Source organism: Phycodurus eques, chromosome 1 (assembly GCF_024500275.1).
Source record: "Phycodurus eques isolate BA_2022a chromosome 1, UOR_Pequ_1.1, whole genome shotgun sequence".
NCBI classification, from domain to species: Eukaryota; Metazoa; Chordata; class Actinopteri; order Syngnathiformes; family Syngnathidae; genus Phycodurus; species Phycodurus eques.
Window position 1 is genome coordinate 15021392 of NC_084525.1, and position 13095 is coordinate 15034486.

At 42.3% G+C, this 13095-nt stretch overlaps 1 protein-coding gene across 2 annotated transcripts in view; it reads left to right on the forward strand.

Annotated features, from left to right (window-relative positions):
• The window catches only part of tbx19 (T-box transcription factor 19), a 24776-nt gene extending 13915 nt beyond the window's left edge, over nucleotides 1–10861 (forward strand). For both annotated transcript variants that reach the window (XM_061679920.1, XM_061679929.1), the window contains 5 exons: nucleotides 2732–2793; nucleotides 2929–2987; nucleotides 8130–8282; nucleotides 9208–9298; nucleotides 9367–10861. In XM_061679920.1, the coding sequence (XP_061535904.1) occupies nucleotides 2732–2793; nucleotides 2929–2987; nucleotides 8130–8282; nucleotides 9208–9298; nucleotides 9367–9532 (531 nt within the window). In that variant the 3' untranslated portion in view covers nucleotides 9533–10861. The remainder of the gene's footprint in view (nucleotides 1–2731; nucleotides 2794–2928; nucleotides 2988–8129; nucleotides 8283–9207; nucleotides 9299–9366) is intronic.
• Nucleotides 10862–13095: the final 2234 nt, after the last annotated feature.

The following is a 13095-nucleotide window of genomic DNA, read 5'->3' on the forward strand; positions in this document are numbered from 1 at the left end:
AGTTCCTTACACGTACACTAATTGACAAGTGTAAATCAGTGCTGACTCCATGAAGGAAAATACAATCTATCCTGTCTTTGTTGTGGCGTTGCAGTTGGCACTATAGAGTGTCCAAGAATTCTTGATCCTTGGGGTATAATGACGAAAATGCAGCCCTATGGGTGGCACAAGCCATTGCAAACTGTAGGTCGGTCCCAAGCCCGGATATATGCAGAGGGTTGCGTCAGGAAGGGTATCCGGCTTAAAACTTTGCCAAACAAATATGAGCGTTCATCCAAAGAATTCCATACCGGATCGGTCGTGGCCCAGGTTAACGTCCGCCACCGGAGCCGTCAACCTGCAGGGCGCCGTTGGAAATTCAGCTACTGTGGGTGGAAGTCGAAGAAGAAGAAGCGGTGGAAAGCAAATTCTGCGGCAGAAAGACCTACAAGAGCGGAGGTAGAAGCACGCAGGTGGATTACGTCTTGTGCAGACGATGTAATCTGAAGGAGGTTACAGACTGTAAAGTTGTGGTAGGGGAGAGTATGGCTAGACAGCATAGGATGGTGGTGTGTAAGATGACTCTGGGGGTGAGGAGGAAGATTAGGAAGACAAAGGCAGAGCAGAGAACCATGTGGTAGAAGCTGAGACAGGACGAGTGTTGTGCAGCTTTTTGGGAAGAGGTGGACAGGAGGAGCTTCCAGAAGACTGGACCACTGCACCCAAGGTGATCAGAGAGGCAGGCAGGAGAGTACTTGGTGTATCTTCTGGCAGGAAAGGAGAGACGGAGACTTGGTGGTGGAACCTCACAGAACAGGAAAGCATACAAGGAAAAAGGTTAGCTAAGAAAAAGTGGGACACTGAGAGGACCTAGGAGAGGCGAAAGGAATACATTGAGATGCGACACGGGAAAGGTACAGGTGGCAAAGGCCAAACGAGGCATATGATGACATGTATGGCAGGTTGGACACAAAATAAGGAGACAAGGATCTATACAGGCTGGCCAGACAGAGGGATAGAGATGGGAAGGATGTGCAGCAGGTAAGAGTGATTAAGGCTAGAGATGGAAATATGTTGACTGGTGCCAGCAGTGTGCTAGCTAGATGGAAAGAATACTTCGAGGAGTTGATGAATGAGGAAAATGAGAGAGGAGGGAGAGTAGAAGAGGCAAGTGTGGTGGACCAGGAAGTGGCAATGATTAGTGAGGGGGAAGTTTGAAAGGCATTAAAGAGGATGAAAAATGGAAAGGCAGTTGGTCCTGATGACATTCCTGTGGCGGTATGGACGGATCTAGGAAAGGTGGCTGTGGAGTTTTTGACCAGCTTGTTCAATAGAATTCTAGCGCGTGAGAAGATGCCTGAGGAATGGAGGAAATGTGTGCTGATGCCCATTTTTAAGAACAAGGGTGATGTGCAGAGCTGTGGGAAGTTGATGAGCCACACAATGAAGTTATGGGAAAGAGTAGTGGAGGCTAGACTCAGGACAGAAGTGAGTATTTGCGAGCAACAGTATGGTTTCATGTCTAGAAAGAGTACCACAGATGCATTATTTGTCTTGAGGATGTTGATGGAAAAGTACAGAGGTCAGAAGGAGCTCCATTGTCTAGAGAAAGCCTATGACAGAGTACCCAGAGAGGAACTGTGGTACTGCATGCGGAAGTCTTGAGTCGCAGAGAAGAATGATAGAATAATACAGGACATGTACGAGGGCAGCAGAACAGCGGTGAGGTGTGCTGTAGGTGTGACAGACAAATTTAAGGAGGAGGTGGGACTGCATCAGGGATCAGCCCTGAGCCCCTTCCTGTTTGCAGTGGTGATGGATAGGCTGACAGATGAGGTTAGACTGGAATCCCCGTGGACTGTGATGTTTGCAGATGACATTGTGATCTGCAGTGAAAGCAGGGACCAGGTGGAGGAACAGTTAGAAAGATGGAGGCATGCACTGGAAAGCAGAGGAATGAAGATTAGCCGAAGTAAGACAGAATATATGTGCATGAATGAGAGGGGTGGTGGGGGAAGAGTGAGGCTACAGGGAGAAGAGATAGCAAGGGTGGATGACTTTAAATACTTGGGGTCAACTGTCCAGAGCAATGGTGAGTGTGGTCTGGAAGTGAAGAAACAGGTCCAAGCAGGTTGGAACGGGTGGAGGAAGGTGTCAGGTGTGTTATGTGACAGAAGAGTCTCTGCTAGGATGAAGGGCAAAGTTCATAAAACAGTGGTGAGGCCAGCCATGATGTATGGATTAGAAACAGTGACACTGAAGAGACAACAGGAAGCAGAGCTGGAGGTGGCGGAAATGAAGATGTTGAGGTTCGCTCTCGGAGTGACCAGGTTGGATAAAATTAGAAATGAGCTCATCAGAGGGACAGCCAAGGTTCGATGTTTTGGAGACAAAGTTAGAGAGAGCAGACTTCGATGGTTTGGACACGTCCAGAGGAGAAATAGTGAGTATATTGGTAGAAGGATGATGAGGATGGAGCTGCCAGGCAAGAGAGCGAGAGGAAGACCAAAGAGAAGGTTGATCGTGAGGGCAGTTGGTGTTCGAGAGGAGAATGCAGGAGATAGGCTTACATGGAAAAGGATGATGCGCTGACAAGCCGAAAGGAAAAGAAGAAGGGGTATATTGACGAAAGCATGTCACACACCATGGAACTGTAAAATTGTGGGGGGAAAATACACAATATGTTTCATTTAAAATGCTCAGTCTGTCACTAACACACTGTTGTAACCAGAAAAATGTGTTTTCTGTGCAGATCACAGCTCTGAAGATCAAACATAACCCTTTCGCCAAAGCCTTTTTGGACACCAAAGACAGGTATGAGGGAACAAAAAAAGACTGTTGTCCTGAGTTATCATGTTTTTTTTAATCTTTAACATTTCTCACCAGGATTGCACAGGATGTTAGCATACTGTGCAGAGTATTTAACAAGTTTTTTTTTTACTTTGCCAGAAACCCAGGACGGCGGGGCTTGGCAGAGCCAACAGAGACTCATGTTGGGATTCCACCGTGTGAGTTTGTAATTTAATGAACAATGTGCACAAACTGAGAACACAACCATTTATATTCCTTCTGTTCAATTGCGTCCTAGTAGCTTTTATGAAATATACGAGAGAGCTATTTTTCTATTATACTCATCCTAGCCTGGTGTGTAGATTGATAGTTGACACACAGAAACATAGACTGGCCAATCACAGCGCAGCACAAAGAGAGGTATATTTCCGAGCAGTGCTCCGTTGAATTCAATCATACAATTTACGATTTTTGTTTCCTATCGAGTTTTGCTTGTTTCAAAGGTAATTCTATTTCAACAGTGTGCTTGTGGCATCTCCACAAGTGACACACATTCATTTTCGAGGTTGAAGGCAGGCAATTGGAGGGTGTTTGTCTATACAGTAATCCCCGTGACTAGCGAAAAACCGAGAGTAATTGACGCTCCTCCAAAACTGTTTATAATTGCCCATATGAATAGTTTAACTGTAAATATACTACAAACTGATCACAAAACAGTATATCATTTCAAACATCCATCCATTTTCTGAGCCCCTTATCCTCACAAGGGTCGCGGGAGTGCTGGAGCACATCCCAGCTATCATCGGGCAGGAGGCGGGGTACACCCTGAACTGGTTGCCAGGCAATCGCAGGGCACATAGAAACAAACAACCATTTGCACTCACATTCACACCTACGGGCAATTTAGAGTCTCCAATGAATGCATGTTTTTGGGATGTGGGAGGAAACCGGAGTGCCCGGAGAAAACCCACATAGGCACGGGGAGAACATGCAAACTCCACACAGACGGGGCCGGGGATTGAACCCCAGTCCTCCCGACTGTGAGGTAGATGCTCTAACCAGTCGACCACCGTGTCGCCCATTTCAAACATTACCCGTAAAAATAAATGATTTACAGATTATTTACTTTAGAAAAATGCACTTGTCGTGCATATTTACATACACCAAAGACTCTGTGTAACTTCCACTAACAACCCAGGCTAAAATGACCTCCTCCCAACACACAGTTTGTCTCTCAGTCAAGATATAAGACTTCATCATGCTTCCTTGATTAGTGTACTCGTTCCTATTTAAATAGGGATTTGCCACCATCTTGTGGCATTGTAGGTTATTTCAGGAAGAGCACAAAAAACAAGTGAATGAGTAAAAAATACATTAGTGAATAGCTAGGGATAGGTTACACAGGGAAAAAAACATGAATACGTGAATTTGTGAATAGTAAACTGCGAATGTGCGGGGGATTACTGTATATACAGTATAATGCAGGAGTCGGCAACTCGTGACTCAAATGTGCGGTGGATTACTGTATATACAGTATAATGCAGGGGTCGGCAACTCGTGGCTCTCTGGTCGCTTTGAAATTAAATACTGTGCCCCTGCGGACAGTGCTGAGTCATATTAGAAAGCAGAGGCTGGTTTTTGGATCCCAGAAGTAAAAGCTTCATCAATCAACTTCCAAGAAGAACACATTTGCTTCTTCCTTAGCTGGTAAATTGCTAGGTAACGCTTGGCTAAACTTTGCTGAGTTTCCTACGGAACTGACTGGGAGGTCATTGTATCGCCCATAACCAACAGTCAGGGTTTCATAAAAACCAAGTGCAACATACGGTAATCTTAACCCGACAGTTAAATAAGACACATTCAACGAAGTAATGGAAAAATAGACGCAGACGATAAGCATTAACGCCCTTTGTCAGGCAAAAGTTCAGCATTGCATGGCACAATGCATGCTGGATTAGGGTTGCTACGGAACTCCGGGTTGCTCCGGGTGCCTACAACAGCTGCGACCCCCACTCCTCCGTCGCGGGCAGAGTAGTCTGGTTAAAGTCTCCCAACCAGTTAGGAAACAGATACGAGTGTGGCCAGAAGGGCCCCTTGAGGTACTTAGACTGTTTTTCCACCACAGACTGGACCATGTTCAAATAGACTGCCACCTACAACTCCATCACAGACCTTCAGGAGTACACAGAGACTGTTACTGCCTACATCAGCAAGTGCATGGTTGATGTCACCACCACTAAGTCCTTCACTGTTCGTGCCAATCAGAAGCCATGGCTGTCGGGGGAGGTCTACAGACTACTGAATGTCCGCAACGTGGCTTTTAGGTCTGAGGATGAGGAGGGCCTGAGGACAGCCAGGGCCAATCTGTCCCGTGGCATCAGGGAGGCCAAGAGGGAGTACTCCAGGAAGATCGCCCCCGCTTCAGTGACAGCAGTGACACCAGGAGTCTGTGGCAAGGTATTCAGACCATTACAGACTATAAACCCTCACCACAGAACTGCGACAGCTCCACCTCCATGCAAAATGAGCTGAATGACTTATTTGCTCACTTTGAGGCACACAACAGCACCCCTGCACACAAGACTCCACCCCCTCCTGGTGACCAAATGCTGACACTGACCTGGGACAGCATGAAAAGATCTCTCGATGGGATCAACACACGAAAAGCCCCGGGCCCAGAAAACATACCTGGTCGTGTTCTGAGGGACTGTGCAGCTGAACTCACGGATGTCTTCACGGACATCTTCAACACCTCCTTGTGTCAGGGTGTTGTCCCCACGTGCTTCAAAGCCACCACCATCATCCCGGTCCAGAAGAAGTCGTCTCCCTCCTGCCTCAATGACTACCATCTGGTAGTGCTCACTCCCATCCTGATTAAGTGCTTCGAGCGGCTAGTCATGCACCACGTCAAGTCCTCCCACCCCCCTTCCTTGGACCCCCTTCCAGTTTGCATATCAGTCCAACCGCCCTGTTTACACCGATGTCCAGCGGTTGGAATTCGTTAATCCATTGCTCGAGTTGGTCTTCCAACTCGGGCCACCTCGCCTTGTTTCCGCGTTTTGTTTTTCTTTTTTTTCCGCGGAAACTCAGCTTCGTCTTCTTGACTTGGCGAAGCTCGTTTTCCTGCTTCCTCCACTTGCGAACCATGGATTCGTTGATCTTGAATTCTCTCGCGGCTGCTCGATTCCCATGTTCCTCCGCGTAACTGATAGCTTGCAGTTTAAATTGTGCTTCGTAAGCGTGTCTCTTCGTAGGTGCAGTTTTCGACTGCGGTCAAGCCAGCCTCTACTCGTAAAGTAGCAGTCAAGCCAGCCGCCCCTAATTTTGTTCATACTAGGCATTACGGTAATTGGTCGCCAACTCGCAGCGAAAGCCACCTTCAAAATAAAAGCTTCCCAATAATACGGACGTCAGTGCTCTTCGGTTAAGGAATGCAAACAGCAAAGTTAATTTGAATCTTGAGATACATTTAAAAATGTAGTTTATTTGATATCTTAGGAAAAATAAATGGTAAATGGACTGCACTTATATAACACTTTACATCATCACAGTGCCCAAAGCGCTTTACAAACACATTCACACACACACATATTCACAAACCAATGGGCGACTGCTGCCATGCGAGGCGCTGCTGGGCCCACTGGGAGGAAATTAGGGTTCAGTGTCTTGCCCAAGGAGACTTCGACATGCGGACAGTCGTAGCAGGGATTCGAACCTGTTCTACCTACTGAGTCAAAGCCACCTCAACATAATCCCATTGGTATCGCAAGACAAGTCCAGATCTGTGTGACAGACCACCGAGGACTCCACTAAAAGAGGTTTGATGAAGATCTGATATTGTAATTCAAAATAAAAGTCTCCAAAAACTAATAAACTACATTTGTTAATGCATCTCAAGATTCAAATTAACCTTGCTGGTTGCATTCCTTAACCGAAGAGCATTGACCTCCGTATTATTGGGAAGCTTTTATTTTGAAGGTGGCTTTCGCCACGAGTTGGCGACTTATTACCGTAATGCCTAGTACGAACAAAATTAGGTGCGGCTGGCTTGATTGCTACTTTACGAGTGGAGGCTGGCTTGACCGGCGCTATATACCTCCTGGGGGGCGTGCCTTCAGCATCCTCCTTCACGCGCACCCTACCCCCTTCACGTCCCGCATGCTGTCCTCAGCCACGTCCGCTTTTCATCTGTATTAGCAGCGTGTCGGCATGAAATGCTCCCAGTCAGTCAAGCGGAGCGCTCATCACACAACAAATTCTATAGATTTTGGAACTCGGTGTACACTTAAGGCGCGTCACGTTATAAGGCGTCCCGTCCATTTTGGAGAAAATTTACGACTTTTAAGTGCTCCTCATAGTCGTGAAAATACGGTAATAGTTACGCATATTAAATAATTGACAATAAAAATACCTTGTAAAATGATGACAGCTCACAAAAGCAGTATGACATTTGGTTTGCTGCAGGTGGATAATTTTAGTTTGGCTTTGATTTCATAAATATTTTACAGATAAGGCATATGATTACACAATGCATTTTACAAAGTAGAGAGTGTTTCTGGCCATGCCGCCCTGTGCGACCGCAGACACGCACATAACTTTTACCGCTGCATAAGTGCACGCGTGTGCGGTTCACCTGCTGCTCGGAACACAGTAATAATCTCGAGCAGCAGAGTGGAGCGAAGGGGAGGGTCGTGTCCATTACGAGCAGGTCGCAAATAAATGAGTGAATGGGAAACACCGCAGTGGATGCGACTCACTAACAACTGCGCAGAAATTATTTATATGCTATTTATTATGATTTTTTTTTTGTATTCCGGCATACCAGGAAAACTTTAGGCGCTCCCAATGGCTAGTCCGTGGGGACCAGCTCATTTACACTGGGGTATGTGTCCCAGTAATAGGGGTCCGGTGATGCCCATGGATATATGCATTCTTATCCTCACTTCAGATGTCAAAAGGGGGTCTTGACTCTCAGTGTTTTTTTTTTTTCTCTGGGGGAGACAATCCAAATGGCTCTTTGAGTATTGAAGGTTGCTGACCCCTAGTATAATGTACGGTATTCTCCAAGTCATTCACCACAATAGAAATTATAAGGAGAAAGCGATGGCAAGGAATTGTGTTTTTATTTTATTTTCTGGCCGTCTGGACTGGTCCGGTACTTTTGGTTTGGGGGAATGAGACTTCATTGTTTGGATCGTTAAGTGTGTGATGTGCTGTGTTGTTTTTCCCAAATAAACAACTCCATATGAACAACAACAAAACACAGACATTTTTGTATTGCCATGTGTGTTGTCTTACATTATTTAAGTACTGTATGTGTGGACCTAAGGTGAAATGTGACTTCTGCCATAACACATCAGGTTGGTCTTTGCGTTCGCCGGGTGAAGGCGGGGCTTTTTCTTATGGCAGCAGTCTTTCGCTTCCATCTCATCATCAACATGGATACAGGCACCATGGTTATGTGGGACGACACACTCCCTATCCTTACCTGACACACCACTCGCATCCCTCAGGTAACAATACCAATACAGTGGTGCCTTGAGATACGAGTGACCCGACTGTTTTACAAGATACAAGCTGTCGTTCGGCCAATTTTTTGCTTTGAATCGCGAGCAAACATTAAGGCAGGGAACTCAACTCCACAACAAGCAACAGTTTGGCAGATAGTGAGCAATTCTTCTAAAAAGAAGCTTGAAGCTGTTTATTGCTTTTCACTGTCAAACTAAAGGTAAAACAAAAAGAATTACACCTGTATTTTAATCAACCACGTAATGTGGTCTGAAAGTCTGCTAGCTTAATGCTAACACATAATGGCAAGTGCCATAGACTAGCTATCAAATAATATAGGTGATGCGTTGTTATAACCATTTAGGCAATGGATATTTGACCACAAATGGTGGAACAACACATGTAAGCAGACAATGTAACAATACTCAATCATATACAGTATTCTTTATGGTCTCTGAAAACGACTAATATAACTACAGCTTCCTGAGGACAGTCTCTGACTATGTATCCACTGTGTATTATACTGCCCCCAGGTGCCCAAAGCGCGCACACCAACTGAAGCAAAAAATGTGGTAAAAATAGTTTAATTTCTTACACTCTATTTAATTTTGGGAGGGAACCCAAATCAATGGTATTTCCATTCATTTCAATGGGGTAAGATAATTTGAAATAAGATTGTTTGAGTTACCAGTATGGTCACAGAACAAATTAGTCATGTATCAAGGCTCCGCTGTACATGTTTAATAAACATTGTATGACATGACTTGAAATTTAGTATGAACCCCACTTGCTTGATTTTTTAAATGTATTTCCCCCCCCCCCACAGTAATATGATACTTGCTTGACACTATACGCTCAAGACTTGAGATTTCCTTGTGACAAGTTGCACATATGTGACTTCCTCCCACCTGTGCCTCTATGTGTGTTAAGGTGTTCAGGTGTTATCAGAAGGGTGGAGCTCCACTTCTTCCCATCCCCTTTCCAACAACAACCCTGCAACAGCGGCTTCTCCCAACTCCAAGTGAGTTTCCCACTCACTATTTCATATCACAATTACATGTTTCATTAATTGGTCACCTGTGTGTTCAGTCAGTATCCTTGTCTGTGGACGATTGGCTGCAGTGAGATAAGCCCCGCCCCTTCGCCATGTGCCATTCTCCAAGGACCAATCAGCAGCGAAAACCTCATGCAACCTCACAGTACTACTCGACCAAATGGTGCAGGGTGGGCTCCTGGACCCACCCAGTCTTTCTAAAAAGGCACATGATTGGTTAAACAAGATTCACCATTTACTGCTGGGTATTTATTATTTGAGGGGCTTATAAATATTTATTTGTCAACAAACAGTCTCACTCATGATAGACAAATTATGTTCAGCTGGTGTTTCCAACTATAAATATATTTAAAAAATATCTTAGAGGGGACATATAAAAGACATACTTATTGTTTGTATCCAAATAGTTCTGTGTCGAGTGCCTGCCCACTCAAGTGTGATGTTAAACAACTAAGTAGATTTTAGACAGTGATAGTAGTAACATAAAAGTAACATAATATGCACCCTCACACTCAATTTCTCAACAAAAGACAGCTAGGCTGGACTAAGTTTCAATAAAAAAGGAGCAATATGATGAGGCCTCTGAAGCACCAAGTATCATTTCAAAGCCAAAAAGTAAGCAGAGCTTCAGTGTTCTCACAGATCAGTATTCGCTAACAGTGTTACCAACATTAGCGTCTGATAATCATGTCGGGCTATTTTGTCGATGTCTATTTCTTTGGCCATGTCATGCGCCACCCTGCTAGATTAATCGACAAGTGTAATTCGGTGGCTTGTGATGAAATGTTGCCTTCACAGGTGATAATGCAATGGAATCTGTATGAGCTTTAAGTATGTCTTGTTTATTGTTATATGTGCTGCTCCACAAAAATACATTCATTGTCGCTTGTTTTGCACCTTTGGTGCTCTGCTTCCGCTAGTTACCAATAGAAGCAAGCAGCTAGCCTCGGCCAAGAAAGACGCAAGAGGAGACAGGCAAACAAGACCCAGCCCACCGGTTTCCATTCAAACACCTAACTCCTTTTTATTCTCACCAAAAAACTAGAAGAGTCTTCTTTGCGAGAGGCTGCGGTCTGTCCCCGCAAATCTGCGTGTGTGAACATGATTGACAACATCCCTCTGTAACACCTTCTGTCTCTTCAGCCTCTGATTGGCTGTTCTTGTCCTGCTGTGACAAGTTTTAAAATAATAATCCAAATTAAATTAGGGGCATAAAATGGGGCCAGAGAGGGATCATTTTAATATTCTACTATCAGGTCATACAGACGGTTTCAACATATATGAGGAAAAAGTGTTGTTTTTTTAACTGCAAACTCCACCTTTAAATTTGTGTTTAATTAATTATAAGAATGAGGATGATTTATTAAAATAAACCTGTATGCATTTGATACACAAATTTTATCAAATTGTTTTTACCTCATCTACAAATAAGATGGCCCATCTGTTCAATTTTAAAAAATGAAATGTGACCCTTGAGCACAAATGTTTGCCCCCCCCCCCCCGCTATATATCAAGTGTTCTTTTTTTATTGTGACGTTTGTCTTGTTGAAACAAGTTTAGCTGCTGCACAGCGCTGATCGGTGTTCCTGTGTAATGAAATACAATTAGAATAATAAATAAAATCCAATAAATCTTATGTAATCTGCTCAGTTGTTGGTGTATACTTTTACTTTAGCTCTTGTGGATTTGTTACAGGAGATGTGACGTCTTCCAAGATTTTTGAAGCTCGGGAGAGATAATCAAAGGTTTTGTGTCTGTAAGCCCACTTCGGAAATCTAAAGTGATCTCGTCCCCCCCAAAAAAAACAGAGCCAGCCAAAGTCTTGGCAATAAAGACCACATATTACAGGTACATGCACATATACACAATGTTGTTGAACAAACTGAGTTATAAAGATTGTTTCAAATGATATTACCAAACAAGAAATGAGTCATTTCAAATGTGGGCATATCATCAGTTAAAACTATCACGAGGAAAGCTTGAAGTAGTCACCAGTGTAATTTAGGGGATACAAATGTGCTCGTGACATGATTGGGAAGCAGGCTAGACATAAATGGTCAGGTGTTACCATGTTGGTAGTACAGCTTGAACCATGGAGTTCAACATAGACTACAGTCGTGTTGTCATTGTGACTTTTAATATGTAATATTAATATTATGCATGCATGTTATGCATATCACGAGTTCCATACACTTTAGGTGTTGCTTATTGTATCATTATATGTCACTGTCAATAATTGTCAATTTGCACTAATTTTACAAATATAACTGGAGCATCTTTACATTATTACTTACCATTTACCATCTATGGGCTGAAATATGTGCCAGTAGGAACTGAATTTGAATCACATTTATGCTTGAATTTGAATTTCGAAACTTGAATAATTGCATTAAAAAACAGAATTTGAAAAACATAATTTGAGTTTGTATTGTTTAATTTGAAACACTGCATTTAAAAACCTGTATCATCCCATAGTCCCGTCTCCATATTTTGACTGCAGCTTGGAGAGACTCTTACACGCTCACTTCACTGTGTCCTTGAGTCTCCTAAAAGCACTATAGAAATATTATTATGATTGTTATGTGTGAATATTACTGCTGTGACAATTTAATTTTCCTCACAGGATGGATAAAGTACCTCTATAGTTTCTACCTAAATGTCAGCAGATTGCGCGTGTGTATGAAAGTGGGAAGTAAGGGACATAACAATAGGGAGAAATCACCCAATTAAGCACTATTGAAAGAACAGCAGCAACAGAGTCACTGGGCAAATATCCCACCATCCAATTTCTAAAGTGCTTTAGCTGACTGGGTGAAAGGCAAAAGGCAGACTTCACCATGGATTACTGGTAGAAAGCATAATAAAGAAGTGGTTTCAAATTAAGGCAAGGCAAACATTGTTGTTTGGGCATATAAACAGATAGCCTGCATTGTCAGGAGAGTTTAAAAGCTGGAGATAGACAAACACAAATCAAATATTGCACATATTGCCACGACACAACGATTATAACGCTTAACCCATTCATCTGTGAGAGGGAAATGATTTTCTTTTTATGAAAGTGGATTCAGATGTGGTTATAGAAGACCAAGAGTGCCAAAATTAAATAAATATGTGTCATAAAGTGATTATAATGTGTCATAAAGTGATTATTTCAGTATTAATTGAATTATTTTAATATATATTCATTTCACTATTTTAGTATTTAATTATTTCACAATAAAATTTTGGCACTCCAGTCTATGAATAATAATAATAATAAAAAAAACAATTAAATAGTTAAATGTGTTACATAGTATTTCATTATTTTTGGCATTTAAAAAAGAAATGCATTTTAATATTTAATTTAATATTTGGAGGAATTTAATTATTTCAATATGTATCTTTTCAACACGTATTTATTTCAATATTTACTTATTTCAATACTGAATAATTTCAGTATTTAATTATTTATATTTAATTATTTCACTATTTAATTTTGGCACTCCATAGGAGTGACATTTTATGAATAAATAATGAAATAATTAAATATTGAAGTACTATATAAACAAATGTTGAAAAAAATTATTGAAATAAACACCGAAATAAATATTGGAATAAATACAGTTTGACATGATTACATAAATATTGAAATAAATACAGAAATAGTTAAATGCTTTATGACACATCTAATTGTTTATTTCATTATGTATTTATTTCATTTTGGCACTCTTGGTCCAAAATATGGACCAGACAAGATGCAGTATTCAAATAGTGGCAATATCTTT